The sequence below is a fragment of the Helicoverpa zea genome, chromosome 8 (assembly GCF_022581195.2).
Source record: "Helicoverpa zea isolate HzStark_Cry1AcR chromosome 8, ilHelZeax1.1, whole genome shotgun sequence".
Taxonomy (NCBI): domain Eukaryota; kingdom Metazoa; phylum Arthropoda; class Insecta; order Lepidoptera; family Noctuidae; genus Helicoverpa; species Helicoverpa zea.
In genome coordinates this window covers 13,498,287-13,526,036 of record NC_061459.1, presented here as the reverse complement: position 1 = coordinate 13,526,036, position 27,750 = coordinate 13,498,287, and the positions used below count along the sequence as shown (strand labels likewise).

General features: G+C 42.2%; 1 protein-coding gene across 3 annotated transcripts in view; it reads right to left on the bottom strand.

The window, feature by feature from the left end:
- The window catches only part of LOC124632660 (papilin-like), a 32,802-nt gene that overhangs the window by 4,328 nt on the left and 724 nt on the right, over positions 1-27,750 (bottom strand). The window contains exons 1-4 of one of the 3 annotated variants that reach the window (XM_047167576.1): positions 8,816-9,415; positions 3,926-4,621; positions 1,984-3,606; positions 1,749-1,826 (exon numbers count right to left, since the gene is read on the bottom strand). In XM_047167576.1, the coding sequence (XP_047023532.1) occupies positions 1,749-1,826; positions 1,984-3,606; positions 3,926-4,621; positions 8,816-9,065 (2,647 nt within the window). In that variant the 5' untranslated portion in view covers positions 9,066-9,415. Of the gene's footprint in view, positions 1-1,748; positions 1,827-1,983; positions 3,607-3,925; positions 4,622-8,815; positions 9,422-27,750 lie in introns of those variants that run through there. The other 2 variants (XM_047167579.1, XM_047167578.1) reach the window with 2 other exon arrangements.

Below are 27,750 nucleotides of genomic sequence, written 5' to 3'. Positions count from 1 at the left end.
AGGTAAGACTCAGGAGACTTACACTTAGTGGAACTTAGTTTTTCTTCTAAAAACTTGAGATATCAATAGATTATTAAGTTAACTTTAGTTTAACTTTTGCACAGTTTTTGATCTATATCTCAGAACGGACAAACATTTCAGCAAAGCTGTCATAGTAAATGTTGTTCTACATAAAAAGGCCTATCCAATGATATGTGTGACATCGCTATTGGTGGGGTATACCAGGTCCCATATATTTGTGCCCATTGTCCTTTAGTAAATGATCACCAACTCTTGACGACCAAATTAATGTATTATTTTTGCCTAAATAAGTCACTGTGATTGCCATAAAATGTAGGCTTATTACCAAATAAAGTATTATGATGCCATATTAAGTTATGTGTCCGGCTTGCAATGCATGCGTGAGTGTCAGTATGACGAGTGACAGGGGAAAATGGAAGAAAATGACATATTGCACCGACCCCAAGTAAAATTGGGAACAGGGCAGGAGAAAGAAGAAGAAGAATGTGTTTCTCAATACACTCCCTCGAAAACACACTCTTATCGCACTGTTTAGTTAGAGGCATGCAATAGACAATTTTCCACCCTAGTGCAGGAAAAGGGTCCCCATAATCTTATTACATTAATTGTATCAGGCCGAACTTATTTTTTTGGAGTCAGTTTACTTAAACAGGATAGCAAGATGTAAAAACTTTGATTATGATTTTATATTAAAACGCTGGTATAATTTTGATGATCATTTACTACTTTTGGGATAACAATGATTTATTTGGACTCATTTTGCTTAAATAGGATAGCAGAATTTAAAAACTTTGGTTATAATCTTACATTAAAATGGTGGTTTAATTTTGGTGATCATTTATTATTTTTGGCTTACGCATGATTTATTTTGGAGTAATTTCACTTAAATAGGATAGAAAAGTGTTAAAACTTTGGTTATAGTTTTACATTAAAATGCGAGTTTCATTTTGGTGATCATTTACTATTTTTGTCTGCTATTTGTTACTATATCTGGTGATCAGTTAAACATAAGCCAATGTTAACTACTGCTAGGTACTAACGACTACTCCTACTACTAGTACAGAACATTACATTAAAGCTGACTAGAAGCTTTTGAGATATGAATGGTGCTGGAGGAGGGTGGAAACAATTAGCTGGAAGAACTAATAAGTTACAAACAAACAAGTGTTAAACAGTGTGGGAGTTAAGAGGAAACTATTGCATGACATAGAGAACGGTAGAGGGAAATGATGGAATACCTCATACGTCACAATGAGTACATCAATTACATCATGGAAGGGAAGTTCGAAGGAGCGAGGGGGAGGGGTCGTCCAAATTTAAGCGAAGGTATCTGACCGAATCTCAAAAGTCCAGGCTAAAAGTCTGCCAAAGGAGCATGGAGCGTAGCCTGCTCAACATACGGCTTAGTGACCGGATACGCAACACTATTATCCGGTCCAAGACGGGCATACTCGATGTGGGCAATAAGTCTGCAAAGTTCAAGCGGGTCACATTTATAAAATGCACCCGGACAAGTGGGCCAACATCACCACAAAATGGATCCCTGATGATGGAAGGCGATCAAGAGGAAGACCAAGAAAACGGTGGAGAGAAGATTTAGACAGCTTCCACAAGGACTGGCCACAAATAGCGACCAATAGGGAAAGATGGATGGCCATGGGGGAGGCCTTTGCCCAGCAGTGCGACAACACAAGCTAATTAAAAAAAAAATCAATACGAATACGAACAGCGAGGGCGGCGAGGGCGCCGCCTGTGACTCGAGGAGTGCAGCCTCGGGCGGCGCGTGGCGCGCCTCACACTCGACTCTGTACAGTATGAAGTTAGTAGTAAGTTAAAGTGTCAGTAGCGTGTTCTTAGTGAATAGGTAGATAAATCAATTTAGTTCTCGTAAAGAAAACATAATAGGTTCTCAACTACAGGATGAAAGTAAACAATATAGAAAAATAAGCCAAATTATTATACCTGTCAAATCGCCAGCGGGAACAATTTCATCCGTAAGTTTGCCCGGTCTTGCAACAACTTGTGATGACTTGGTTATGTTCGGAGGTTGAGATGCTGTTTCCTCTTCGTCTGTTGTTGCTGACTGAATTTGAGTTCCAATCTGAACTGGCGTTTGACGGGTGTCTGGAGAAAGAAGTATTGTGGGGGATAATAATGCCAATAGTGCGTTTGTGGTGGTTAGGGCAGTGTCATTTAATGCGTCTGTAGTGGTGAGTGCGGTACTCGACGTAGTGTCATCTGAAGCCTCGGTAGCTGTGAGTGCGGCACTCGATGTGGTGTCATCTGAAGCTTCGGTAGTTGTGAGTGCGGCACTCGACGTAGTCTCATCTGAAGCCTCGGTAGCTGTGAGTGGGGCACTCGACGTAGTCTCATCTGAAGCCTCGGTAGCTGTGAGTACTGCACTCGACGTGGTGTCATCTGAAGCTTCGGTAGCTGTGAGTGCGGCACTCGACGTAGTCTCATCTGAAGCCTCGGTAGCTGTGAGTGCGGCACTCGACGTAGTCTCATCTGAAGCCTCGGTAGCTGTGAGTGCGGCACTCGACGTAGTCTCATCTGAAGCCTCGGTAGCTGTGAGTGCGGCACTCGACGTGGTGTCATCTGAAGCCTCGGTAGCTGTGAGTGCGGCACTCGACGTAGTCTCATCTGAAGCCTCGGTAGCTGTGAGTGCGGCACTCGACGTGGTGTCATCTGAAGCGTCGGTAGCTGTGAGTGCGGCACTCGACGTGTTGTCATCTGAAGCCTCGGTAGCTGTGAGTGCGGCACTCGACGTGGTGTCATCTGAAGCCTCGGTAGCTGTGAGTGCGGCACTCGACGTGGTGTCATCTGAAGCGTCGGTAACTGTGAGTGCGGCACTCGACGTGGTGTCATCTGAAGCTTCGGTAGCTGTGAGTGCGGCACTCGACGTAGTCTCATCTGAAGCCTCGGTAGCTGTGAGTGCGGCATTCGACGTAGTCTCATCTGAAGCCTCGGTAGCTGTGAGTGCGGCACTGGACGTGGTGTCATCTGAAGCGTCGGTAACTGTGAGTGCGGCACTGGACGTGGTGTCATCTGAAGCGTCGGTAACTGTGAGTGCGGCACTCGACGTGGTGTCATCTGAAGCTTCGGTAGCTGTGAGTGCGGCACTCGACGTAGTCTCATCTGAAGCCTCGGTAGCTGTGAGTGCTGCACTCGACGTGGTGTCATCTGAAGCGTCGGTAGCTGTGAGTGCTGCACTCGACGTGGTGTCATCTGAAGCTTCGGTAGCTGTGAGTGCGGCACTCGACGTAGTCTCATCTGAAGCCTCGGTAGCTGTGAGTGCGGCACTCGACGTGGTGTCATCTGAAGCCTCGGTAGCTGTGAGTGCGGCACTCGACGTAGTCTCATCTGAAGCCTCGGTAGCTGTGAGTGCTGCACTCGACGTGTTGTCATCTGAAGCCTCGGTAGCTGTGAGTGCGGCACTGGACGTGGTGTCATCTGAAGCGTCGGTAACTGTGAGTGCGGCACTGGACGTGGTGTCATCTGAAGCGTCGGTAACTGTGAGTGCGGCACTCGACGTGGTGTCATCTGAAGCCTCGGTAGCTGTGAGTGCTGCACTCGACGTAGTATCTAGAAAGTGAATAAGAGGGGAGTGATTTCAAGTATGACGGTTGACCGATTGGAATGCAAGTGAAATATTATTTATTAAAATTCGTATTTATTGCGCCGAACCGAATTAAAATTGGGAACTAGGCAAAAAGATGGAGACTACTTTTTGAATCAAAGGTACTAGCAACCAGCAAGAAGAATTTTGTCATGCAGACCATGCAGAAATTAATATTATTGGAAAATGAAAATTGGGTCTCCATAAGAACATTCACGTTACATCCACATTTAGCAAAAGTCAATGACGTTAGTGATTGATTAGGAACAATTACTTTAAAATTACCTCCGGAGTTGTTTGAAGATGAAATTCTATTTGTCGTCATTGGGTCCGCCGACACGCTCAGCACGGTGTCGAGCGGCTGGCGCGGCGGCTGGTGCGGCGGCGGCACCGGAGCGAGGCTTGCTGCGGTAGCCGCGTGCGCCGCTTCCACATTTAGAGAATATGAATGCTTATGCGGTTTGTAGTTTTCGTCCGTTTTTAAATTTTTATGGGTCAGGGGGTGATGCTCTGGATAGTTTGGATATTTATTTTCATGATGTACCATTACATACAGTGGATCAGAAGAACGTAGGACATCATTTTCCAGCAATCTTGAATCATAAAAATTGTGAGAAAGCTGTGTGGCCGAGTGAAGTCCTGTGGAATGAAGTTGTGATACTGGCAAGTTATTCTGAGGGGCGGAAGGGTAATCGTGCTGCTTTGAGGTATATCTTTGAGCTAGTCGCTCAGGGTGGTAATAAAACAGTTCTTGTATTGGATCATGTTGGTTTGGTGAACTAGGTTTAGGAAGCGAGTTATGAGAAGGATGGAGCTTGGGGTGCTGTGAGTGGTCGGGGGCCGCGGTGGCCGAGTGCGCCGCCGACGCCAGCAGCTCGGCCAGCAGCGGCACGGGCGAGTGCGGCTCCGCGCTCCTCACGCGCGGCACGTGGAGGGCGCGGTTCAGAGGCACTTGTATCTTGTATCCGCCGAGCTTAAACTCTGTCAACAATGTCTGCAGTTCGTAAAGGACATTGTTCCGGCTCCATACATGTTCTGCCTAAGAACCGTTTGAATGGAAAGTGACTTCTATAAACTCTTAAAATTATATGGAATCCTATGAAATAAGTTTTCACGAACGGACACTTCAGGAAACTAAAATAATTACGAAAAAAGTTAATATTTTGAGGTTATAAATAAAAAATAACCAAGCTTGCGTGAAATATCAGAGTAGTGTTATCAAACTACACTATACAAAATATCAACAATACTATGTACAGCTCTATATGTTCTCTTCTAGATCTAGGAAAAGACTACTCTACTAGATACTAGGAAAAGAGATAGTAAATAGTCAAGTTTAAGATAATTCTTTGACAATGATCATTTTATAAAGTTGCATTTTCTGTCTGTCCCTATGAATGCTTTAGATCTTTAAAACTACGCGATGGATTTGGGTGCGTTTTTTTTTTTTTTTTTTTTAATAGATATAGTAGGTCAAGAGGAAGGTTAACACCAAGGTTTTATATTGCCACCGTGCGAAGACGGGGCGTGTGACTAGTTTTCATAAATGCTTAGATTTTTTATGAAAAACAACTACCTAAACGCTTTTGCTTTCAACGTTACGTTTCTTAATATATAGTGAATCCACTTTGGATTTGTGATAAAACGTATCCAAAATGGAAGAGTTCCATTCACCACAATTCATAAAATATCGATATTATTACGATAGAGAATTATTTATTTAAATGATTGATACTACTTTTATATTAGACAGTTACCTAGCTATCTACATGCCATAAGGCGGGAATCGAACCCGCGGTCTATTACCAAGAAGGTACAGACCATACTAAAAATGTCATTACCACACAAAATAATTTAACAGTTAAAGTAAGGTTTACCAAAAACAATGAAAGAGGTTTTCGAGGATGTGCAATAAAAACAATATTTATATTCAATTAAAGGTTTTTAATCATCAATATTTCTCAATAATATATTATCTAAGAACTGAGCAGGGGGTTCAATTGAGTTTTGGTATCTCGCCCAGCTTGAATACCAGATAATAGTCATTATGTGGGCACAACAGCCCACTGTTCTACGCCCAAAGATACAATTGCAACAGTATGCCTGATGGTAGGAGCTTCTTACAAAGTACACAATTGCGTCCAACAGTGCATTGCATCTTATTATGCTCGACTGCTTGAGACCAACACGTCGTACATATAAGGTCATGAGCTTCAACCTGTAATAATAAATACAAAAAACATTAGTAAATATCAAGTAACTTGCAATTGTGGCAATTGATTTGAAAACCGAGAAATTGTGTGCTTATGAAAACATAAGTAGGTAGTAACATTCTTATCAAAATTAGAAAAACACTTTCGTAGACCACTTACCATACGGGGAACGGTCCATTGTTGTATGCAACGAAGTATATCTTCGTTTTCTAATACCAAAGAACCTCCAGCAGATCCACAATTTATACAATATACTATATTCTGCATCCATTGTTGTAATTATAATATAACTAAATTCGATCACAGACAGAGCAATATCCGAAAATGCTAGTAAAATCCAGTTCTTCACACAAAGCCGAGTCTACCAAGTACGCAATCTAATCGGAGTCCGTAATCAAGCCAAAGTTGTTAGAATAAAATGAAATAATAAAATGATGAAACGCATAGAAAATCACAAAAGAAACGATAGTCGCAAAGCTATCAAACTGACTTCTAGCAAACTGACTGAAGTACACCAGTGTTGCCAATTACGAAAACTATAATCCTACTCGAGTGCCCAGCTAGAAATTCGCGATTTCGCTCAAAACCATCTTAAAACATTATACAAATACTAGTTTTTTTCTAGCTAGTCAGTTTAGGTATTTAAATGAATAAAGTGTTAGCAACTATAGTTCGGCCATTCAGAGAATGCGTTCCTGACACGTCGCGATTGAACTGACGACGTAACTTTGCAATGGCGTTGCAGTTACGATAAAAATATTTTTGCTGGTTGTTTACCGTTTTAACAATTGAGGAGCATTAAAACAACATTATTATATCAATAATCAATGAATGTTATTACGTCGTCAGTTCAATCGCGACGTGTCAGGAACGCATTCTCTGAATGGCCGAACTATAATTTTAATAACCGACTTCGGAAAGGAGGTTCTCAATTCGATCCGTATTTACCGAAATCCCGAAAACTTCCGAAACTGGCAGCACTGGCCGACGGAAACATTTTATAAGGCATCAATAATTGTGACCCTACTTTTTATTTGGAATTTTTTTATTTGAAGTGTCCGTGGAATACTAAAATATGTTTCAAACAATATAAAAATAAATAAAAATTATAGTATAATTTATATTCACATCGGTTCTTAGGCCAAAATTGAACAATGTCCTTTATCACCAAAATTTGCTTTATTAAATCGCAAGGAGTTGCTTACCAATCCATAAAAAATATAAGTTATTTGTTATTAGGTTTATCCTTGTATGCACTCGCGTCCGGAGAGAACATCTTACCGCAGTAGGATAAAAAATTACTATTCGTTTGGATACTAAAAAAAATTGACCAAAAGGTTTTTTAAAACGTTGCATGTAAGTTTTGGGGTCATTGATTTGATTTGATTTGATGAAGATTTATGCATACATCCAAATAAAAAATACATAAATCCATACATAAATCTTCCACATACAAACCATTTCCCGTTAAAAGTTCTGTTTGGCGGCCCATACCTACGCTCGATAACTATAAAATTGGTATAATGAATCTTAATGATTCTGCGGTTAACTGATTGTTGCACGTTCCCCGAGATGCAATGTCTTGTACCCCTGGGGTACTCGTGTTCGTTCACTATATATGTTATGGACCATGTGATTAATTGGGGCATTATAAATAATGCCCGAGCATTATGAATAATGTCTAGCTTTATCGGGCCAAGTGATTAATAACTATCTTAACTTAATTATTTATCACATTGCACGGGCATTATTATATTGCTACATGACAGTAGGGCAATTTGATAATAAAGCTATATATTACGCGGAGCGAGGGCGGGGAGGGAAGTACGCATGGCGTGACATGCTTTGACCAATCAGAGACAGCCATTCTTAACATTTATATGCAAAAAATAGTGGATTTTTAAGGCAGAAGTCCTTGTGAGGAGGCGCCCGGGTGTCAACACTGTGTGGACAGCCCCGAGGACACGGTGGACCACACAGTCCAGGAGTGCCCTGCGTGGGAAGAGCACCGCCGGGTCCTAGTCGAGGCTTTAGGCGGCGGCGACAGGGAATGGGATGCCGTCGCCTCCTTCTGCGAAGCAGTCATGCTCGAGAAGGAGGCGGCGGAACGTCAGAGAGTTCGCACCTCTCATCCGGGCCGCCGCGCTGGACCAGGTAGACCACGGGCGCCGGGTGTCGCGAGATGACTCCCGGCCACCGTAGGCGTGGGTCTGTGGGCGGTGACTTCGGGTGGCTCGCTCATGTCTATTTTTAGGCAACAGACCCGTGTCGGTGGCGCGCGTTGTTCCACGCGCTCCTCAAAGAGATGTCAGCAACCCCAGCGGGGCCCATCAGGGCCAAGGTCTGCCGGGGCTGAGGGATTGTTCGAAAGACCGCGGCCCTGGTACATAAAAGGCCTACGACAGAACACGACGGTCAGTCAGTAAGAGTCTGACACCCTCACCGCTGCTAACCCACAGCGGGGGGTCATTTGATGAAAAAAGGCAGAAGTCCTTCATAATTAATCCAAATCATGAGGCTGATTATTTAAGTGGTTTAATATTTAGTTTATTTTAAGTTAAATGGCAATAACAATAAAAAAATTGAAATTAAATATGTTTGTATTACTTTGCCCAAAAGATCACGGGCAATATGTATAGTGCCCGGTCAATTTGATTATTTGAATAATTATTATCAAATTGCGCTCTCATATTGGGCATTTTTCATAATGACCGGGCATTATGTATACTGCCCAATTTATCACTTGGTCCGTAACATATATACTAGCATTCTCTACCGATGTTGCCACCGTCCGCTTACCGAGGGAACTTATTCGCGCACCCATAGGTAAGTGTAAACCATATCAGCGTTGTTTGTGAAGGAAGATGTAGTTCTATAAGCGAAAAATATATTGAGGTTGGCCCCGTCATTGTAAAATAATGAATGACTAACATAAGAACTGGATAAAATTTAAAGTACTTACCAACAGTTTGAGGGTCTGCGCCGCACAGCGCGCCACTGACCTGCAACGCAAACGTATGGATCACAATGAAGCCTGCAGACACCGCCGGAGCGGCGCTGGGTGCGAGCTCGCCGGGAGCTGCACCCGTCAGGGCGCTCGCCGGGATGCACTCACCGTGGCCGCCAGCACCAGCGTCACCAGCGAGTTCATCGCCGCGTCCTGCTCGTCCGCGCTGACGATCTTGTCTCGCTAAATCATTGTTCCATCGCATGGATTTACATACTCAACGTATTTTTGTCGTCACATTAAACATTAATTATTTTGTCAGGTGTTCATTATATTATACACGGTGCTGTGACAGCAGTGCTGTGTTGACAGACTAGTCCTCCCCGCGCGCCCCTCCTCACCCAGTTCAGTCGCGAAACTACGCAACACCAGTCGCTGGACGTAGGCACAGAACTACAGGCATGTTTTCTTACATTTCATGTTATCTCAACTTCCGACATATTTAAGTCAACCAATTGGAACTTGCTCAGCTTAAAACGTTCATTGCTGTACCAAGGCCTCCCCTACGTTTTGGGGGAAATTGCCCATACCCACTGAGCTGGGCAGGCGTGGGCACCTGATGCATATTGACCATCTCCAAGCGAGGCATTTCATATACCTACCAGTTGCTAGTTTGTGGTAGCACATCCATCAGTCGGTCGACTGTCCAGTCGACGGCTGGCACGGGCGGCTGTGGAAGGCGGCAATTCAGGAAGCACGATGACTTTTCAGACTTGTTTAAGGTCATATAGCGATCATGAAAGATAATAACACACGAACGATTACTATTTAGATAGGTATATTATTATTTAATACTAGACTCACCTTTGCCAACCACTTCGTCCGCGTTAAATTAAAATTTTGTGCAGAGAAATTACAAAAAAATAAATAAATGAGAAATTAATTACCATATATGTAAGCCAGTCATATAAGTAACTCTGTGTTCGAAGCATAAAACCGCTACATACGACAGGTACCTCCTACATAATAATAATAACAACAATACATTAAGTTATTAAATAAATCAAAGGTTTTGTTAAACGGACACATACGAGAACAACGTCTGTTCACATGTTACCGGTACAAATATTAAAGACAGACAGTTCAATTTTATTTATTTGTTCGAAGTTATAAAACAGGACATGAAACGCATTTTCTTTTATTTTCGGCAGCACATTGTCCACAGTTGGCTGTGCAAGTGATGTCAGGTCTGCTAACGGGTGTGCCGCCTCCGCGCGCCTGCGATCTGCGGCATACAGGAGCACGCAGCACGCGGCTTGGGTCGCAGCAGTTCTATTAGTTCGAACAGGGTCAGCATCAGCATGTACAGGAAGACGAGCCACGCCGAGTGCAGCAGCAAGGTTTGCGTGAACTTAGGGTCGGGCACGGTGACGACTCGCGCCATGCGGCTAGCGCGGGGCCCGTGCGGCGCGGGCGGCGGCGCGCGCGCGCATGTAGCGCCGGCCCCAGTACAGCAGCGAGTGCACGAACAGGATGCACGAGTAGAGGATGAGCACGCGGAACACGGCGAGCACGGCCGCGGCCCCGGCGTCCCCGTCAGCGCCGCGCGAGCGCCCCATGCCCGGCGGCGGCCGCACTACGCCTCGCCACCACTACTGCTGTTATTTGCACATTGTTCTGAAGGCTGAAGCTCCGGATGACGTCTATAGTTTGACACCTTCTTACTGCCTTGTGACATGCTTGTGACATATTGTTAAAAAGTAAGTTAATCACTGACCTCTATATTTACCACTGGACCGGCTGTTCCGTACGTTTGACAGCAATTTTTTTGTGCCCATTTGAAGCGCCAATATCGTCTAAGCGAGTGTCTACAGAACTAATTTTGACGTTTAAGTTCAAATGGTTGTGAGAGAAGTGTTTGTTCATTGGTTCACTGTAAAATAATTTTAGTACCACGGACACTCGCTACATCTAACAGCGCCAAAATGGCGATTATCAAACGAGCACAAAACCACGTTGACAACAGCCTGTCCAGTGGTAAATATAGAGGTCAGTGAAGTTAATGGTGAATCCACATCTATTACCTATTTACAATGCGTACAGCGCATCTGAACAAACTGGGCATTCAGAAGTGGACAGAATAACTAAACTAATAACCCGTAGATCAAAGTCATTAGTAGTCAGTTGATTAAGAATGGTTTTGTACTGGATGAGAATACGTGCTGTTGTACCCTAGCGAGCCTAAATACTTGACTTTTATGGCGATATTGGAATATTTGTCTTTACCTACATAAAAACAAACTGTTTTGCAAAAAAAACGGGTGTAAGATGGGATAAGGGGTACTGGCTACCGAATCTATTGTCCAGTTGATAGCTGCCAATTTTCAAGGGAAAATGCGGGAAAATGGCATTTTTTTTACTAACTGACAGGACTGTCATATCTGCACTGCAAATCGGTCAGACCCATCGATATATCTACTGGTCAGACCATACCTCCAAGAAACGTGGTTTTAAACAAATCAGTTTTAAAGCCTGTATGTACATATTTTAAAAAGGTTTTAGTGACTGAAATATGTGACTAGCGACTAATCTAGTTTTAGAATTTTGAATAAATACTAAGAGAGTGGTTTAACCTTGTGTAGAACTAATTTTATTCTTGGTCGAAAGTTATTTTCAGAAAACTGATAATGCAGTTGCAATTTCTGATTAATGCACCTTTCTGTCACATCTGGCCAGCATGACTAATTTAAAATTGGTTTTACGTAGTCCAAAGTAACGGTACCTACTTCTCTAAACCCTGTTAATTTATGACAAAAGAACATTTTAAACTCCTGAGTACAATAGCAGAATAGTGTAATTCGCAATAAGAACCGAACTTCTGAAAATTGACATTAATTAACAGAATACGTGAAAAAAGTCCAGGCGATTTTTTACCAAATGCGCTTAGTTTTCAGAAAAATACATTAATCATAATATATAATTAAAACTGCATTACCAGTTAGCAAACACAACAAGTCCTTTTCAGGAATCTTGGTTTAACTATGTTTTAATCAAGTGCAATAAGTGCTCGTTTTTTTTTGTCAGCAGAATGTATATGCAATTGTGTGATTTGTGTACAAATAGGTATCTAAAAATCCTCCTACGTATGGTAGTAGGTATTACAAGTATCATAAATAAAATGAGTAAAGACGAACGCGATGTGGTCGCATCGTTGACAGGATAAATAATAATTTTCCGTGGACTATAGTTTAATGATACAATATTTTACCAAGTTAAAAATCAAGAAATGTCATAAACATCTGAAGGGTTAGCTCTATAATTTCCACGTATAATAAAATGAATTCCGTAAAGGTTTGAGTGATTAGGGCGCTGCCGGGGCTCGGGACAGCACGTGTTGCTGCTCTCGGCGAGTTTTAACTTAACACTTGCTCGCGTGTTCAAGTAGGCGACTGCAGAGCCCCGCAGACAGAAACCCGGGTGGAGTGCCTGCTTGGACCTCCGGCCGGATACAGGGGAAGGGGCAAAAATCAAAGCGAACTAACTACCACGTAAACTTTACGGTGCATAACAAGCGCTCGGGTTACTGTGTGCCGAGTAATGGCATCGCGCGAGCAGCCACCACGCCGCACTGCTCAAGCTGTTGCTGGCAACTCTGCTCCCGAATAAATCATCCACAATTTGTTTAGTAGTTTGGCTTGTTTATTATAGTGACGTCACGTGTTTACTTTTCGCCAACACGCACACGACTCGTGTGTTTGTAAAGTATGTTAATACGCAGCAGCATCATCACGGCGGCTGCTAGTCAGCTCATACATTAAAATAATAATCCATAAAAACGGAATTGTGTTGTGAACTCAATATTCTGGGAAGGTTCCGTTTTAAGCGTTACTGAACATATGAAAAGGTATCTAGCGAATATCTGCACGCAATAATAACTGTTGTGATGAACAGTAGTAGTTCAGTAGCACAGACAGAGTACTACAAAGACTGCTCGTATCGTGAGTAGTGTACCTAGTGTATTTGTATAGAAATACTTAACACTAGACAGACGGATAAATACTATTAGTTATTACCTAAGTATGTTGTCAACTGCGTTGTACAATGTTTTCTTATCATCTCTTTATTGTCTCTTATTTATGTTTTCTTCTTAACTCAATTCCATGGCACACTGGAAGGTTACGGCATTGCGCAGCATATAATAGGTATAGATGATTCATCTAAGATGAATATGATGATAAGTAAAGTATGAAAGTATTGGTTTTTCTATTATGATATTGTTATTTACCAATTAGGTCCGACTTGCATTTGGCAGTGTTTTACTGTGTGGCGTCCAAAATATGAAGCGGACACAAAAATCGCTAAGTCAAAGCCGCGCCATTGATCGATGATACGGTTATTCAACGTTTGACACGTCGGTCCTTAGATTTGAGACCATGAAGAGTTACGTTTTTCGGAATGCACGGGTTTAGGAGGCAGTCGCTCCATGTTTAAAACTGGCACTCCACTGCAGCTGGTTAGACTGGAAGCCGGTTCCAACATAGTTGGTAAAGGCTAGGCAGATGATGACAAACATGACGGCGTCTTAAATCTAGATGTACCTATCTTCATATTAAAAGTTACGTTTTATGAGGGAGTGATGCTTAGTAGAGTCAGGTGCTTAACAAGGCGTTCCACCCTAGTGGGACGTGATGTTGTGTAGCTTTAAGGTAAAACTTAGGGACGCGACGTCGCTTCGCCTCGTTGCTTTCTAGTAAAGATATACATTCTGCGAATCCAAAAAGCTTTTTCAATGTTCTGTGGCTTCACAGACAAACATCGTAAATGTTAGAAAATATCATAAGACAAGCAGGCACTAATATTGAGCGAGCGGCTCGGTACCTTCGAAGCCTTCAGTGTATGCTCCGAGAATCCATTTCCATCGCTACAGTAGATACTTGATGAATAGTTTAGAAGATAAGCAGTGATAAGAGGATAAGGAAAGGGTGGAGACCACTCGACGGCCAGGAAGGGCTCGGTGCGCGGCGGGTCCGGAGGGGTCGCGGGCGGCGTGGGTCGACGGCCGCCACACGCGAGCTTTTTCACGTGATACGATTACCGTCGCGAAGTAGGTCAGCGGAGCGCTGCACCGCGCGCCGACACGCGCCGCCTGCACCGCTACCCGCACGATAACATCTGCTTTCTATGTATACTAGTTATCCGGACATTTTGTTAACACGACAGTTTGCTACCTTGGACGACTTCTTATTCCAATTTGGCGCTATACATTTTCTGGGGAACGAAGAATTACTTATAGCAAGTATTCAGGTCTAAATTAAATAGCTAAACAGAGGGGTAAAAGTCGTGATGGCCAAGTGGGCAAAGAACCAACCTCTCAAGTATTAGGGCGTGGGTTCGATTCCAGGTCAGGCAAGTACCAATGCAACTATTCTAAGTTTGTATGTACTTTCTAAGAATATCTTAGACATCAGTGACTGTGTTTCGGATGGCACGTTAAACTTAGGTCCTGGCTGTCATTGAATATCCTTGGCAGTCGTTACGGGTAGTCAGAATCTAGTAAGTCTGACCACCAGTCTAACCAAGGGGTATTGGGTTGCCGGGTAACTGGGTTGGAGAGGTCAGACAGGGCAGTCGATCCTTGTAAAGCACTGGTACTCAGCTACATCTGGTTAGACTGGAAGCCGACCCTAACATAGTTGGGAAAAAAGGCTAGGAGGATGATGAAACAGAAGGGTGACATCTTGTGGAAAAATACTCTTCAAATATTTCATTTATATAATGATATGTTTAATTATTAGGACGCTAGCAAGGAGATCATCAGGCTAGAATGCTTTAACTGCATGAGCGTGCTGCAGACGTACACAGACAGCTCAGACTGCATCGCGCTGCAGCCGCCGGCGATTATAATATTTTTGTCATCGGTCACTGGGAAAACCCCTTTGTAACGTCACTATTGTCAATATGACTCACGAGCTTGCCATACTATAAACATAGATTAATATTAACCAATATTGTACGACACAAATAATGTACACCTATATTTTTTATTAAAAAAAAGTTACAGATGTTCAGCAATGGGTCGGCAAACGAGGGAACAAGTTATTTCATTTAGCGTCGCAGTGGGAGGTGGTCACAGTCATTAGGCGGCACCATGCTGCCCAACCGCCTCTCGCGCGCGACTGCCTCACGCCGTGACCCACTTGAGCTCCGGCCGCACTGAGCACGCTGACCACACTGAGCCCACTGAGCGCGGTGAGCACGCCGAGCACGGTGAGCGCAGTCTGGCCTCACTGATGCGTCCAGGCGTACCTAACGTAACGATGGAAAATTATTTGATCGCGGCGAAGGACGTACGACGCGGCTGGTGTGACGTCCTCACTTTATTAAATTGACACGTCATATTTAGTGTTGGTATAGTATCGTAACAATGTCTACGTTCACCTGTCGTTCTTATCGGAGCATTTTATTTTGTTCCAGACACGATTGGAAGTCCACATCGCGGATGGTCGATGGGAGTTTATTGAGGCTCAGGTGGACTTATAAAAAAACCCCATTGCAAAATACTGTCATTCTAAAAGTCACAAATTATCTATTTTCAAGGCGGGATATTAACCTTACTATGTATTTGTACTATTGTGTGCCAAACTAATCTCAGTAGTGTAAAAAGTATTGAGCAGTTGGTTTGAGACAATTCGAATGCTTTAACAACTGTCATATTCAGTTTAGCACAAGCCTAACATCATCCTATCTTGACGAGTGATGTCGGTGGCAAACATTGTACCTACCTAGCTTGTCGGTAAGTCCCCCAACGCGGCATTCTGCTGGCCAAAGTGCCCCAACACCTGCACAATTATCCATCTATCTTTCTAACACATCTAAGTACTTCGTATACACTTGAAAAAAAGGAGCAACACTTTTTATAACCTGAATCTCGGAAACGGCTTCAAATATTTTCAGCTTTCGAGTACACGCCTATATAGTAGCCTGATAAAAACAAAAGCAATCTGAGTTCGATCATCCAGGTACGCAGAGCAAGGCAAGTATTCAATCATGTGTTAGGTATAGAAGGCAATAGTGTCAGCAGACGCACGGGGTGTCACCGCGATCCATCCATCCGTCACCGGTCAGGCCGCGGTCTGCCATTACTTAAGGTAGAATTCCGTGGATCGCGGCTGTCACAATAGTTAACCTATGAAAATGTATGGCACCGCTGCCGAGGTCCGCGACAGTCGCGCGCGGCCGACGAATTTCGTAAGAAGAATTTTAGTGATTTCCATCGAAACCCAACTTTAGTCGGTGCCATGGACTCTGACGAGAAAGTGTTATTGTTACTTAGTTCTTTTGCTTCGGCAGAAACATAAACGACGCCGTACTAGGGCGTCGCCAATGTTTTCTTTAAAATATAAAACTGGTGATTTTTATACACTTTACCCTAGCTAGATTAAAAGAAAGCTCAGCTGATTTTTTGAACTATTTTACAATGTCTAGAGAATGTTTCTATCCTTTCCTTCCTTTCTTTCTTCCTTTTTATTCTCCAAGCGATTTGAATACTTGTCACATTTAAATCCCAAACGGCGGGCTGCAACTCAACAGCTAACTTATGCGGCCGCAAACTGACTTGGGAATATTGCCTTGAACACTATCTTTAAGATCTATATTTATTTTCTAAGTCATGTTATATGTACTTTTTATGTGTATCTTTGACACTATATAAAAACTGAATAAAGATGAAAGAAAACATCTTGAACATTACATTATCCTTTATTGCACACATATACATTTTGGGACACCGAAAACAGAGAGATTATGCACAACGAGTTTAAATAAGTGTTGGGTTCTCTTACATTAGCTTCGATAAGAGTGAAAGAGTGATTTGATGGAGTGATAATGTACAACTTTATACTATTAAAAAGACTATATCTATATATACTTAGTACACCTTCATATATGTAAAATAAATTAATAAGATACCTTTTATATTTAAATAAAAACATGCAATATAATGTATACAAATACATACACAATTATACAAATGCTATGTTGATAAATATATAAAAATAAAATTAATAATGTTCCTTAACTCATCTCTTAAATACGTACATCCAATAAACTCAAGAACTACTTCTTCCATTCGAAAAAATCTTTCAGTGTTTGTGTGCTCATTTATCGAAGAAGGCTATAGACTATTCATTATCTAGGTGCGGAATTAACCGTCAGTTGCACAAAGCTCTATTACAATTAAAGCTTCTTTAAATCTATTGCTGTCGGGTAGCTAGTAGTTTTAAAACAGCAGCGGGATTTTAAAGAAGGTCTATTTTTATTGACTTCTGCGCTGCTGGCAGCTCTAAACGTTTGTTTATTGACTTCTGCGCTGCTGGCAGCTCTAAACGTTTGTTTATTGACTTCTGCGCTGCTGGCAGCTCTAAACGTTTGTTTATTGACTTCTGCGCTGCTGGCAGCTCTAAACGTTTGTTTATTGACTTCTGCGCTGCTGGCAGCTCTAAACGTTTGTTTAATAGTAAGGAGGCTAGAAAACACAGAGCTAAGTGTAAGAGCCGAAAGAGTGGTAAATTAAGATGGACGATGAATAGTGTCCTCTGTCTTTTATACACCAGTAGGAAAATTGGGGTATGTACATTCATTATGTAAAAACTCAGGATGAAATAATTCTGACAAATATAAGAGAAGAGTGAAATATATAACGAGGCATTTGTCGAGGAGAAAAGAGTTTTATACATTATCATATAGCGCGCCGCGGCCGCGCCCGCTCCCGCACTCTGGAAGCACGAGCACCATATTGAACACATAGTTAGGCGTATTCAAGTTCCTGCCTGAGTTTCCTCTACGATTCAACTTCACTGGTTTGAGGAATATTATCAATAGTGCGTATGCATGCCGTAAGAAACTGCGTTAGTTCATGTTATTGTCAATATGTTATGTGAATGGAAGCTGATGGCAATGATTGAGGGGTGACCTGGATTGGGCGCGCGCTCGCTTCCTCAGAGGAAGCAGCCGACTATCTGGTCGCCTTCCCGTTCCTGCTCGTCGACCTCCCACTGTCTCCTGAAATCCGTCAGCCAGTAGCACTGACATCCTAATCATAATATCTAAATGAAAATCAAACAAAGTCGCTTAACAAGTGATAAAGTGGGATAATTGTATGCGAGAGTTGTACCTATTTATTTAAAACTTCTTGCTACGACTTTTGTTAGTGAGTTTGTAATTCAGCATAAACTCGTTGACCCGTAACTTACATATATACAAACTGTGATATTGAGTCTACATTAAATACAAGTTAAGTTGATTATTGAGTCGGCTATATGGTTATGGTCATGGTTATAGATATAATGAAGCTCTTGAACATGTTTCGAGTGCGGAAAGGAATAATAAAATGATAATATATTGTTATTTGATCGCATGAGGAGTGTGGACGGCGGCACGGTAAGGCGGGCGGAGGGCGGCGGCGGGCGTCGATACGGCGAGGGCGGCGGCAGTGCGAGGCGCGCGCGGCAGCCGACGGGCCGCCGCAAGCACCGCGCCGCACCGGCCGCGCCACGTGCCCTCGCCGCCCAGTGTCGCTGCCGGCACTCCCTCCGTGCGTCACGCAGCTGCTGCCGGCCAGCACACCTGCCCAGTGCCGCCGGTACAGGTACGTACCATGTGTAATTCACTCAATACGGAACTTGTAGATTAATTTCAGTGAGACCAGTGAATAACAAACCGGTGCATAAAATCATAATTTAATATGTTCCGCGTTCCAATTTAGACTTACTTCAACAATCGCACCAGCAGCTTACCTAAATCCTTGTGCGTTTTCAATTTCGATCAATTTTCCAGACATTAAATCAAATTAAAGCATTCAATAAGAACACATGAAAATAAGTAATAATTTTACAAATACATAATAATTGACTTTAAAATATCAGAACGTTGGAATGAAATCAGGTCGAAAAAGGTCAGACTAACAAAGAACATTTGTGTTCAAAAGCCAGATACCAATCGACTTGCAAGCAGTCGCGGTGGCAGAGTGGCTTACGCGCTTGCATCTGGTATAGATGTGTTCGGATTCGACATAGGCGTATGGTTTTTTGAGTCAATTTTAGAAATCACCGTACTATGAACAAGCGATAGGTACCAGGACTAAAGAAGTTATGTACAATCATCAGTTCTCCGATCAGTGCTCGAATCTTCGCCACATGAGAAGGAGCCTTCACCCAGCAGTAACTTGAAGATGGTAATAAAAATTGTGGTCTGCCACACACCACAGCTGTGTCTGCTATACTGGTTCTAGTGTGGAATATACGACGAGTTTTATTAAAGACTTAGAAATAAGCTTTGTGTAAGTTAAAGGAGTTTAAACTTGACCACGCGTGACCACAGTCGGTGCAATTCGGCCTGAACGTCGAGTAAAGTTATACCTAGTACCTTTTTATAGTAATACATCGTAAATAAGTCCTAATTGTGTAGCAAAATACAGGTCATCCTACTTATAAGTTGATGGGTACTTATAGTATCTTAAAGATAGTTAAGAGTCCGTAAAGGACCAACCTCTCAAGCATGAGGGCGCGGTTTCGATCCCAGGTCAGGCAAGTACCAATGCAACTTTTCTAAGTTTGTATGTACTTTCTAAGTATATCTTAGACACCATTGACTGTGTTTCGGATGGCACGTTAAACTGTAGGTCCCGGCTGTCATTGAACATCCTTGGCAGTCGTTACGGGTACTCAGAAGCCAGTAAGTCTGACACCAGTCTAACCAAGGGGTATCGGGTTGCCCGGGTAACTGGGTTGAGGAGGTCAGATAGGCAGTCGCTTCTTGTAAAGCACTGGTACTCAGCTGAAGCCGGTTAGACTGGAAGCCGACCCCAACATGATTGGGAAAAGGCTCGGAGGATGATGATCACATACCTAGTTAGTTCGCACCTTGGTCTCCGTGCAGACTTGGGATGCACGTGAAACGCGGGAAACGACAATCATATAATATTTAACCATCAAGTATTAGCTTCCGTACACGGTTTCACCCGCGTCGTGGAGTCTACATACTTCTTCCTCATGGAAAAAACGTGGAAGATAAGAACTAGTTATTCTGTTATATAGAAGCTATACTATCAAGTGAAATTAAAATCCATCCGGTTGCTTTTGAGTGACATAAAAAAATTTCGTTGGTGATTGTAGATTTTGTTTCCCTTGCTGTCCGACTATAACTATTATATTTACTAATACCTAATGTTAATGCGCATGTAATGTTTCTGATCCGCTTCCGTGGCACAGCTACCTGCCAGAGATGTTCGGCGTGGGGATAAAAGGGAGCGATAAAGCGGTTAAGGCTTTTCATCCGGTTGCGCGCACTGGTTCCCTCGGGATTCGGGACGCATGAAATCGCGGGAAACTTCTACAAAAAACTTTTTACTTAAATGTTATGTCGTTACGATTGCGCGGAAAGTGGTTGAAACGATTCAAGTAAAATAAATTAAGCGAGAACCTGGGGCACAGGTTACTAAATAGTTACTACATAATGTGGGGGCGGACATTACATTATTTTGACTTCTACTTATCTACTTACAGTTGTAACTTTCATTGGAAGGTAATGAATAGTGGCTAGCTGCGGCCACGAATGTCCTTCTAGAGCATGTGTTTGATTATGCTTTTCAAAGTGGAATCAACGTTTACCTACAATGACCAATGATAATACAATTTGGTAAAAATTATTTTCCTGTAAATATATTAACCTGAAATTTTGTCTTACGGAGCAAGACTATTGACAAATATTAAGATTTGTAGAAACTTATTCCGGCCAAAGCACTGGTACTCAGCCGAATCCGGTTAGACTGGAAGCCGACCCCAAAATAGCTGGGAAAAGGGTTCGGGAGATGATGAAAAATATTCCGATCTTTGGTAATGTTTTCGCTGGTTGAACTGTACGTGGAGCCTAGTCAGCATTAGGATACTGTTTGTACGAGCGAGGTGAGCGCGGCGTGACCCCGCGCTGCCGGGCGCCGCGCGCTCCGAACACGTATCGTAAGCATCCGCTCCGCCACCGCGACACTGATTTTATTACTGCGATCCCCCTGAATTGGGGACTCCGGCCACGTCTCACATTCATTTGAGTAAGTTTCTTTACAAAATTTACTTAGCACGGCCCTTACTGCGGACTTAGACTTAAATAAAGTGCCCTTTAACTGTTGTCCTACCAATCAGCATGAATTTGTAAGAGTAAAATAACAAACTCGGTTTGCCACTCATAATTTAGTGTAGATATGTATTTATGTAAAGGGAAATCATTTTTTGTTTATATCGTAAAGGTTAAAAGGTTATACTTGATACTGATGACCATGACAAAATCGTTTTAAATAATTACATTCCTACCTAAGAAGCACAACAAACATTTTATACAAAAGTAATTGTGAGTGGAATGCCCCCTCCCCTCTCCCCCTCAGCCACGTCGCGTCGCTGGGGACTTTTGGTGTACTAATTAATTACTAGTGCTTAGTTGTATCAAACAGTAGCAAATTGTCTCAAATAAATTATGAAAAAAAGTGTTCCAAAAAGTTGTTTCGGTTGGAACCGTGAACCGGAATCAGTTTGTTGGACATGGCTGGCTCGCGTGGCTGCACAGCAGACTTGATCATTGAACAAGCTGTGTGACAGACGCACATCTATGATGTACATGTTTGGTCACTCTTTGCACTCGTATATAACTGTTATGGTGGATGTCCCTTCATTGTCGCGCCGCTGCTTGCATGCAGCGTCGCGCCGCCGTGTGCGCCGCCTATTATCTTTTGTGAAACTTTTATCAAATGTATAATGAGTAACGGAGAGGCAAAGGATACGATATCCACGTTTAAAAATTCCGTCAGTTACCCAAATCAATAAAAAAACTTTGGTCAAACAGTTAAAGTTAGTTGAAGCCAATTCTTCAATTTTTTTTCCTGTTAACTCCGACATCCAAGTCGCAAATGTTTCCAACATTGGTGCAAAGGATTCTACATATAAATTGGGAACGAATACCTACAACATACTGTGAATACTCGAATGCAATGTTGTCAAGCAGCACAAGCTGGTACTCTCATTATACATTTAATGTTTTACCCTCTGGACGAGGTCGCGTGTCCGCCGGCCGGGCTCCGCACAGCTGTCATGGTCCCTTCTGTGACTGGTCCTAGACTGGCACTCGTTATATTTAAACAGTTCACATGAAACAGTGGCGGGAGCTGATTGGTATCACAGTAACAAGTAAACATGTCGTTATAATGTTGTAGAACAATATTTTCATGTCATCGACATTAGTAATTGCTATTTGTATAAAGTAGAGCGTGCGATGGCGGTGGAGCGACGCGCGCCGTGGCGTGGCGTGGCGTGGCGTGGCGTGGTGGCCGCCAGTACTGCACTCGTGATGTCACTTCCATGTCACGTATGTTGATGGATGTATATCCGGGGAGTACCGGGGGAGCTTTTAGATGCTTTCCATACTTGTAGTATATACGTAATAATGGTTTCAACTATGTGTTCCGAAACGTTTTCTACATAGCTGTATTTTGCAATTCAATGTAAAAGGTCTATTGCCACCGAAAACTTTATCCGGTTAACTTTATAAATAATTTAGAAAATTACAGCATATTTAATACCTCTAGAAGGCAAGTGAACTCGTGAGAAACAGTTAGTGCATTGCTCAACACACACAACAGATATTTTAGATGAGGTGTATTTCGACGTATTGCTATTAGACTGGTTCTCAGAATACCAATAAAGGAGAGATTTATAGCAGCGGCAGCAGGTCGCAGGCGCAGGCTCCTGCACCGCTGGGTATATGAATCACATCGCGATACAATACCGACTGTTGTAATATAACAACGTGTATAAATAGCCCTCCACCAGATCCGCCGGGAGCCGTCACTTGCAGCTGCCACGCGGGGCGGGGGGGGGGGCGTGACCAGGGGGTGGGGGAGGCACCAGGAGATCTCTTATCTCTACGCTGTAGGTTCAGAAGACGTGAAATTATCCTTTATTTTATGTAAGTAGCAATCGTTGCGCCTTGCTATAATCATCATGTATATGATATCTGCGCAGTAAAGTCAGCTGTGTCTAACTGTTACACGGCTACCCACGGCGATGTCGTCAGGGAATTAGTATCGATTCATTAGCACTGCTCTCAAACGAAGTGTTTCACCGCGATGTTAGGGTCGCCTCGTCGCTACAGAAGCCCTCTAATTTGCCCTACAAGTCGTATTGCGAAGTTACTACGACTTCGCAAATAAAACTTTTACACAGTACAGTACTACAGTAAGTTTCGCACTTGTTTATCGTGCTTGCTTCAAAACAATTTAACGCATGAAATACAAGAAAAATCATAGAAATACAAAATAGAGTAGGTCAAGAAAATTATACTCAAAAATAATCACTCATAATAACTATAAACATTTTTTTTTTTAAATTGAATATTTAAAAATGAAATATTCATACGTTTGAAAAAAAAATAATTAAACAATAAAGAATAGCCAAATATTTAACAACTTACAAACGTATGAAATTCGTTTATGTAAGTACCGTATAATATACATATACAACAATTATAACAACATGACTACTTCGTTCTGGATTTTCCCAAAGTTTATAAAAACACTTCATTAGTTTAATGGTCTTTAAAGCGACTACACTATTTTCGTAGGTGGTGCTACGCGCGGGCTACGTGCGTAGACCGGGCGTAGCAAAGGGCCTCTACGAATTTGTTGCGTAGTCCCCGTAGCAACAAGCTACATGCTACCAAAATTCTTATTTTAATGTTTTGTTTTCGCCTTGTAGCTCGCTTGCTATCTCGTTGGGTACTCTCTTCACAATAAACCTCAGCATCTTATAGTGCAAGTGCAACTTATGAAGATATAGAAACGATGCACAGCATCACCACGTGCCTGTCCAGTAACAAAAGATGCTCCTTCGGCGTGAGCCGGCGCCTCGACAAACATTACTTACAAGTATCGCGCTTAAATCTAATATCGGTCGTAACAAATCCACTCGCTCCCAAACCGTCCCGCTGCGCATGCGCCGGCTAGGTGCGCGCGCGCTGCTGCCAGTACTCACATCTACATTACTTGTGAGCTTCACACAAATAGAGGTACATATAGGACGATGATGTATCGTACAGAGACGGTGTCTGTGATCCAAACTGTGATAGACGCCACGACAGCGCCAGAAGCGCGTCACTATCGATAGAGATCGTTTGTTTTCTAACGTTTGCTAGATATCATAAACTGTTGTGTGTCTGGTTGTGGAGGGCTCTGTGGCTGCTGTCACTCACGGCCGACACTCTCCACATTGTTGGTGTTCGTAGCGCACGCAATGCCTCGCTGTAGCACTAGCACGATGACGTCAGTTGGCACGTCATCGACGCGTCGATGGTGTCGATGCGGAGCACTCCTTTGAGCGTGGGCTCGCGAGTATGTAGCAAAGGAATGACAGTAAGGCACTAAAGTCTATTGTGTTAATAGTTACTGTTTTCTATGATGTTAGATAATAGTCAGCTGGCACGTACACAATGCGCGCTGGACGGCATCTGGCGCGCCTGACCTGCCCCGACACTCCCTGATTGTTTATGTAAAAGGCATCACAGAAGTTGCTCATCTGCGCGTCTCAGCTCGTAAAACTGTTCGCCGAGTGACTTGTAAAAAGGCGGCAAGTTATTTTTGCCGACGCGTTGAGAAGAGTTCGGACTTTAATGCCGCGATAACAGTATTTCTGGCGAGTTCGCTTGTTTGTCTGTCCCGCCCTACCGTCTGACCCTAACTTGGGTATTTATCGATGCCACTTAATGTGCCGCTTTCACTTCACACTGCTTATTGAATGCACATCGCCTTATTGATTATCAACAACAGAGCTTTAAAATTGTTATTTCATGTACAGAACAAAAGCTACTATTAGGTTTTATAAAAAACTATTCACTAACGGATATAATTCAGATTAATATTTTCCTGAAATTGAAACCTTTCTTGTTGAAAATATCTTTAACACTTTGAAAGTTATCGCAGATATAGCTGCATAGTTTAGAAAATATTTTATTACATTTTATTTTTTGTAAGGAGTTTCGAATACAAACTTTGTGAACAATAGAAATGCACATGATAATGTTAAACAGGTTTCATTTATTTTGTTTTAGCTACATCTAAAAGTTTTATCTATCTATCTACATGTTTGGGACTCTCTGACTCGCCAAACATAAGTAGGAGTAAACATAATTACCTCTATAATGACCTAACTATAAAAATGAAATAAATGCTGATTTTGAAAAAAGGATGGTTTCACGTTCATTATTTAAATCTCAGACCTTCGGATAAATTGAGATAAGTTACCCACGACGTGTGGGAGTGTGCGCGACTCCGTACCTCCCATCTGCCGTCTCCCGGGTAACGCGGCCATTACTTATCTGCATTACTGCTATCTGCTGTCATTCAGCTGGCTATTCTCCTGTGCTGTTAGTATTACACATGTAGGGACATTTTCATATTTTCGCCATTACTAATCTGTCATCATCATCAGCCTTCTTATCTACCACTGATAGACTTATATCTCTAAAGAAAAAGTCGAAAAAGTGAGTAGGTACTTATTACTCACACCGCCATTTACTATTAAGTATGAAAATGGTCTGAAACTAACAAGCCTTCCCGAGCCAAATATCTGACATCTAAATCACTCAATCTGCATGAATTACGATCCATTGTTGAAAATCTCAGCTACTGGGTAATAGTCCTCGGCTTCGTCTCGCGGGTGTATCAGGGGAGCGCGGGGCGCGGGAGTGCAGGGGGAGGGGCCACAGGGAATGTCTTACACCTGTTTACTGTAATCCCACTCCGTTCCCAGACAAAAATCCCTCAAGTGGATTCTAGAGGATTAAATAAAGGCGTAAGATCTCAATCCTACACGGAATATAAGAATTACCTATACTTAAGTAAATAGAGACGAGATTAAATTGAATGAACTCGCTTTAATTACATGACGTGGTGCTGCGAGTGGTCAGCGTCGCGACCCTTGCCTCGCGCACTTTATGCAAGGGATTTACGTTTGTGTTTGATTCGTACACATGATGTCAGCTCTAATCTGATTCAGAGAGCAATGAATCCATATGGATTCAATACAATAACATGTCTGATGAAAAGCTACTTAATTTATTTATAATATTTGTGTTGGTGCTCGGTAGCGGTAGGTATATAGGCGTGAGCTCAGATCAACACTTTTTAAATCACGTGTTTGATCAATGTTCTGTATGTAAACATGTTCATATTTTATATAAATTATGTACCTATATCAAAATAAAACTATTTACCTGTCCGGTTGCTATGAGATTTTTAGAGGTAAGCTACAAAGTAGAATCCGGGAATGATTGATTCGTGTAACAAGAAATACTTAATATTTATATGTGATTAATCGCTGAGCTGATGGAAAGGAATGAACTAGGTACCTATTCCATTTTCTTTTCAAAAATTGCTGAGCATATTTAAACTCCCCGGGGAGCCGTAAACCGCCTATTTTTGCGAAACTAATCAATTTTATTCATTCTCCGCCTTCAACGACGTCAAGATTAATATTTTGTACAAGGATTTAATTTGGAAGCGCTGAGCTTGATACATTACGTAATACGGCAATAATGGCGTCCTCCGACCGCCTCGCAGCGAGACGTGCTGCTAACACAGTTATACGAGCATGTCGCGTTAAATTAGCTGAACGAGCGTTAAACGTGATCACAATACCATCACTAATAACTCATAAGAACAACTGATCGCTAGCGGCTGACAACATTGCTTTGAAAAATTGGAAAAATTGCTAGAAGTATTACAATAAACTGTTTAGCTTGGTAATTATATAACAGGTAGAGTAGAGGTAATGTAATAATTTAGGACAGCTTGTCCTGTTTTTAATCTATTATAAACTTATATCATAGAATTATAATTAAATTATCCATAAATATTATTTTGCTCCTATAAAAAATAATCCTAGTTCGGGTGGTCCATATAGGTATTAGATTTAGACCATCTTTCTCGTATTTATTATGTATTAGTCTAGATTAAGTGAACTCCTATGATTATTTTATTTTTTAAGATTTATTTACTGCCATTACAATGAGCTATTTGTATTTGTACATGTGTACTATGTGTTTTTAATAAATTTATTTTATTTTTATTATTTTATTTATTATTTTTTTTTTTAGTCGTGGTGGCCTAGTGGGTAAAAGACCAACCTCTCAAGTATGAGGGCGCGGGTTCGATCCCAGGTCAGGCAAGTACCAATGCAACTTTTCTAAGTTTGTATGTACTTTCTAAGTATATCTTAGACAACATTGACTGTGTTTCGGATGGCACGTTAAACTGTAGGTCCCGGCTGTCATTAAACATCCTTGGCAGTCGTTACGGTTAGTCAGAAGCCAGTAAGTCTGACACCAGTCTAACCAAGGGGTATCGGGTTGCCCGGGTAACTGGGTTGAGGAGGTCAGATAGGCAGTCGCTTCTTGTAAAGCACTGGTACTCAGCTGAATCCGGTTAGACTGGAAGCCGACCCCAACATGATTGGGAAAAGGCTCGGAGGATGATGATTATTTTATTTATTAATTATAAGTGGAAAACTTGTAAAGTTCCGTTGCAATATATTCGCTAGGTATGGTCGTGAAGCCCTCGCCTCGCTCGCTAAAGTTTTGGGAACTTTGCGAGAGCGCTGAGTGAGCTTGAGTGTGCCAGCCTAGTTCGTGGATGCTGATGCTCTCTAACTCTTAGATAAATGTGATATTTTTCCTTGTAAATAATGAATACTACGACAACCTTTATCAATATAATAAAGAGTAAACATTTTTTATTTGTTCGTATTTTTTAATTGAAAAGTTATTCCACTGTCTGAAGCAAGACTATCCCCAACACACATAGGCTACATTTTATCCGGGTACTGGCAGTAGTTCCCACGGGACACGGACGAAACTGC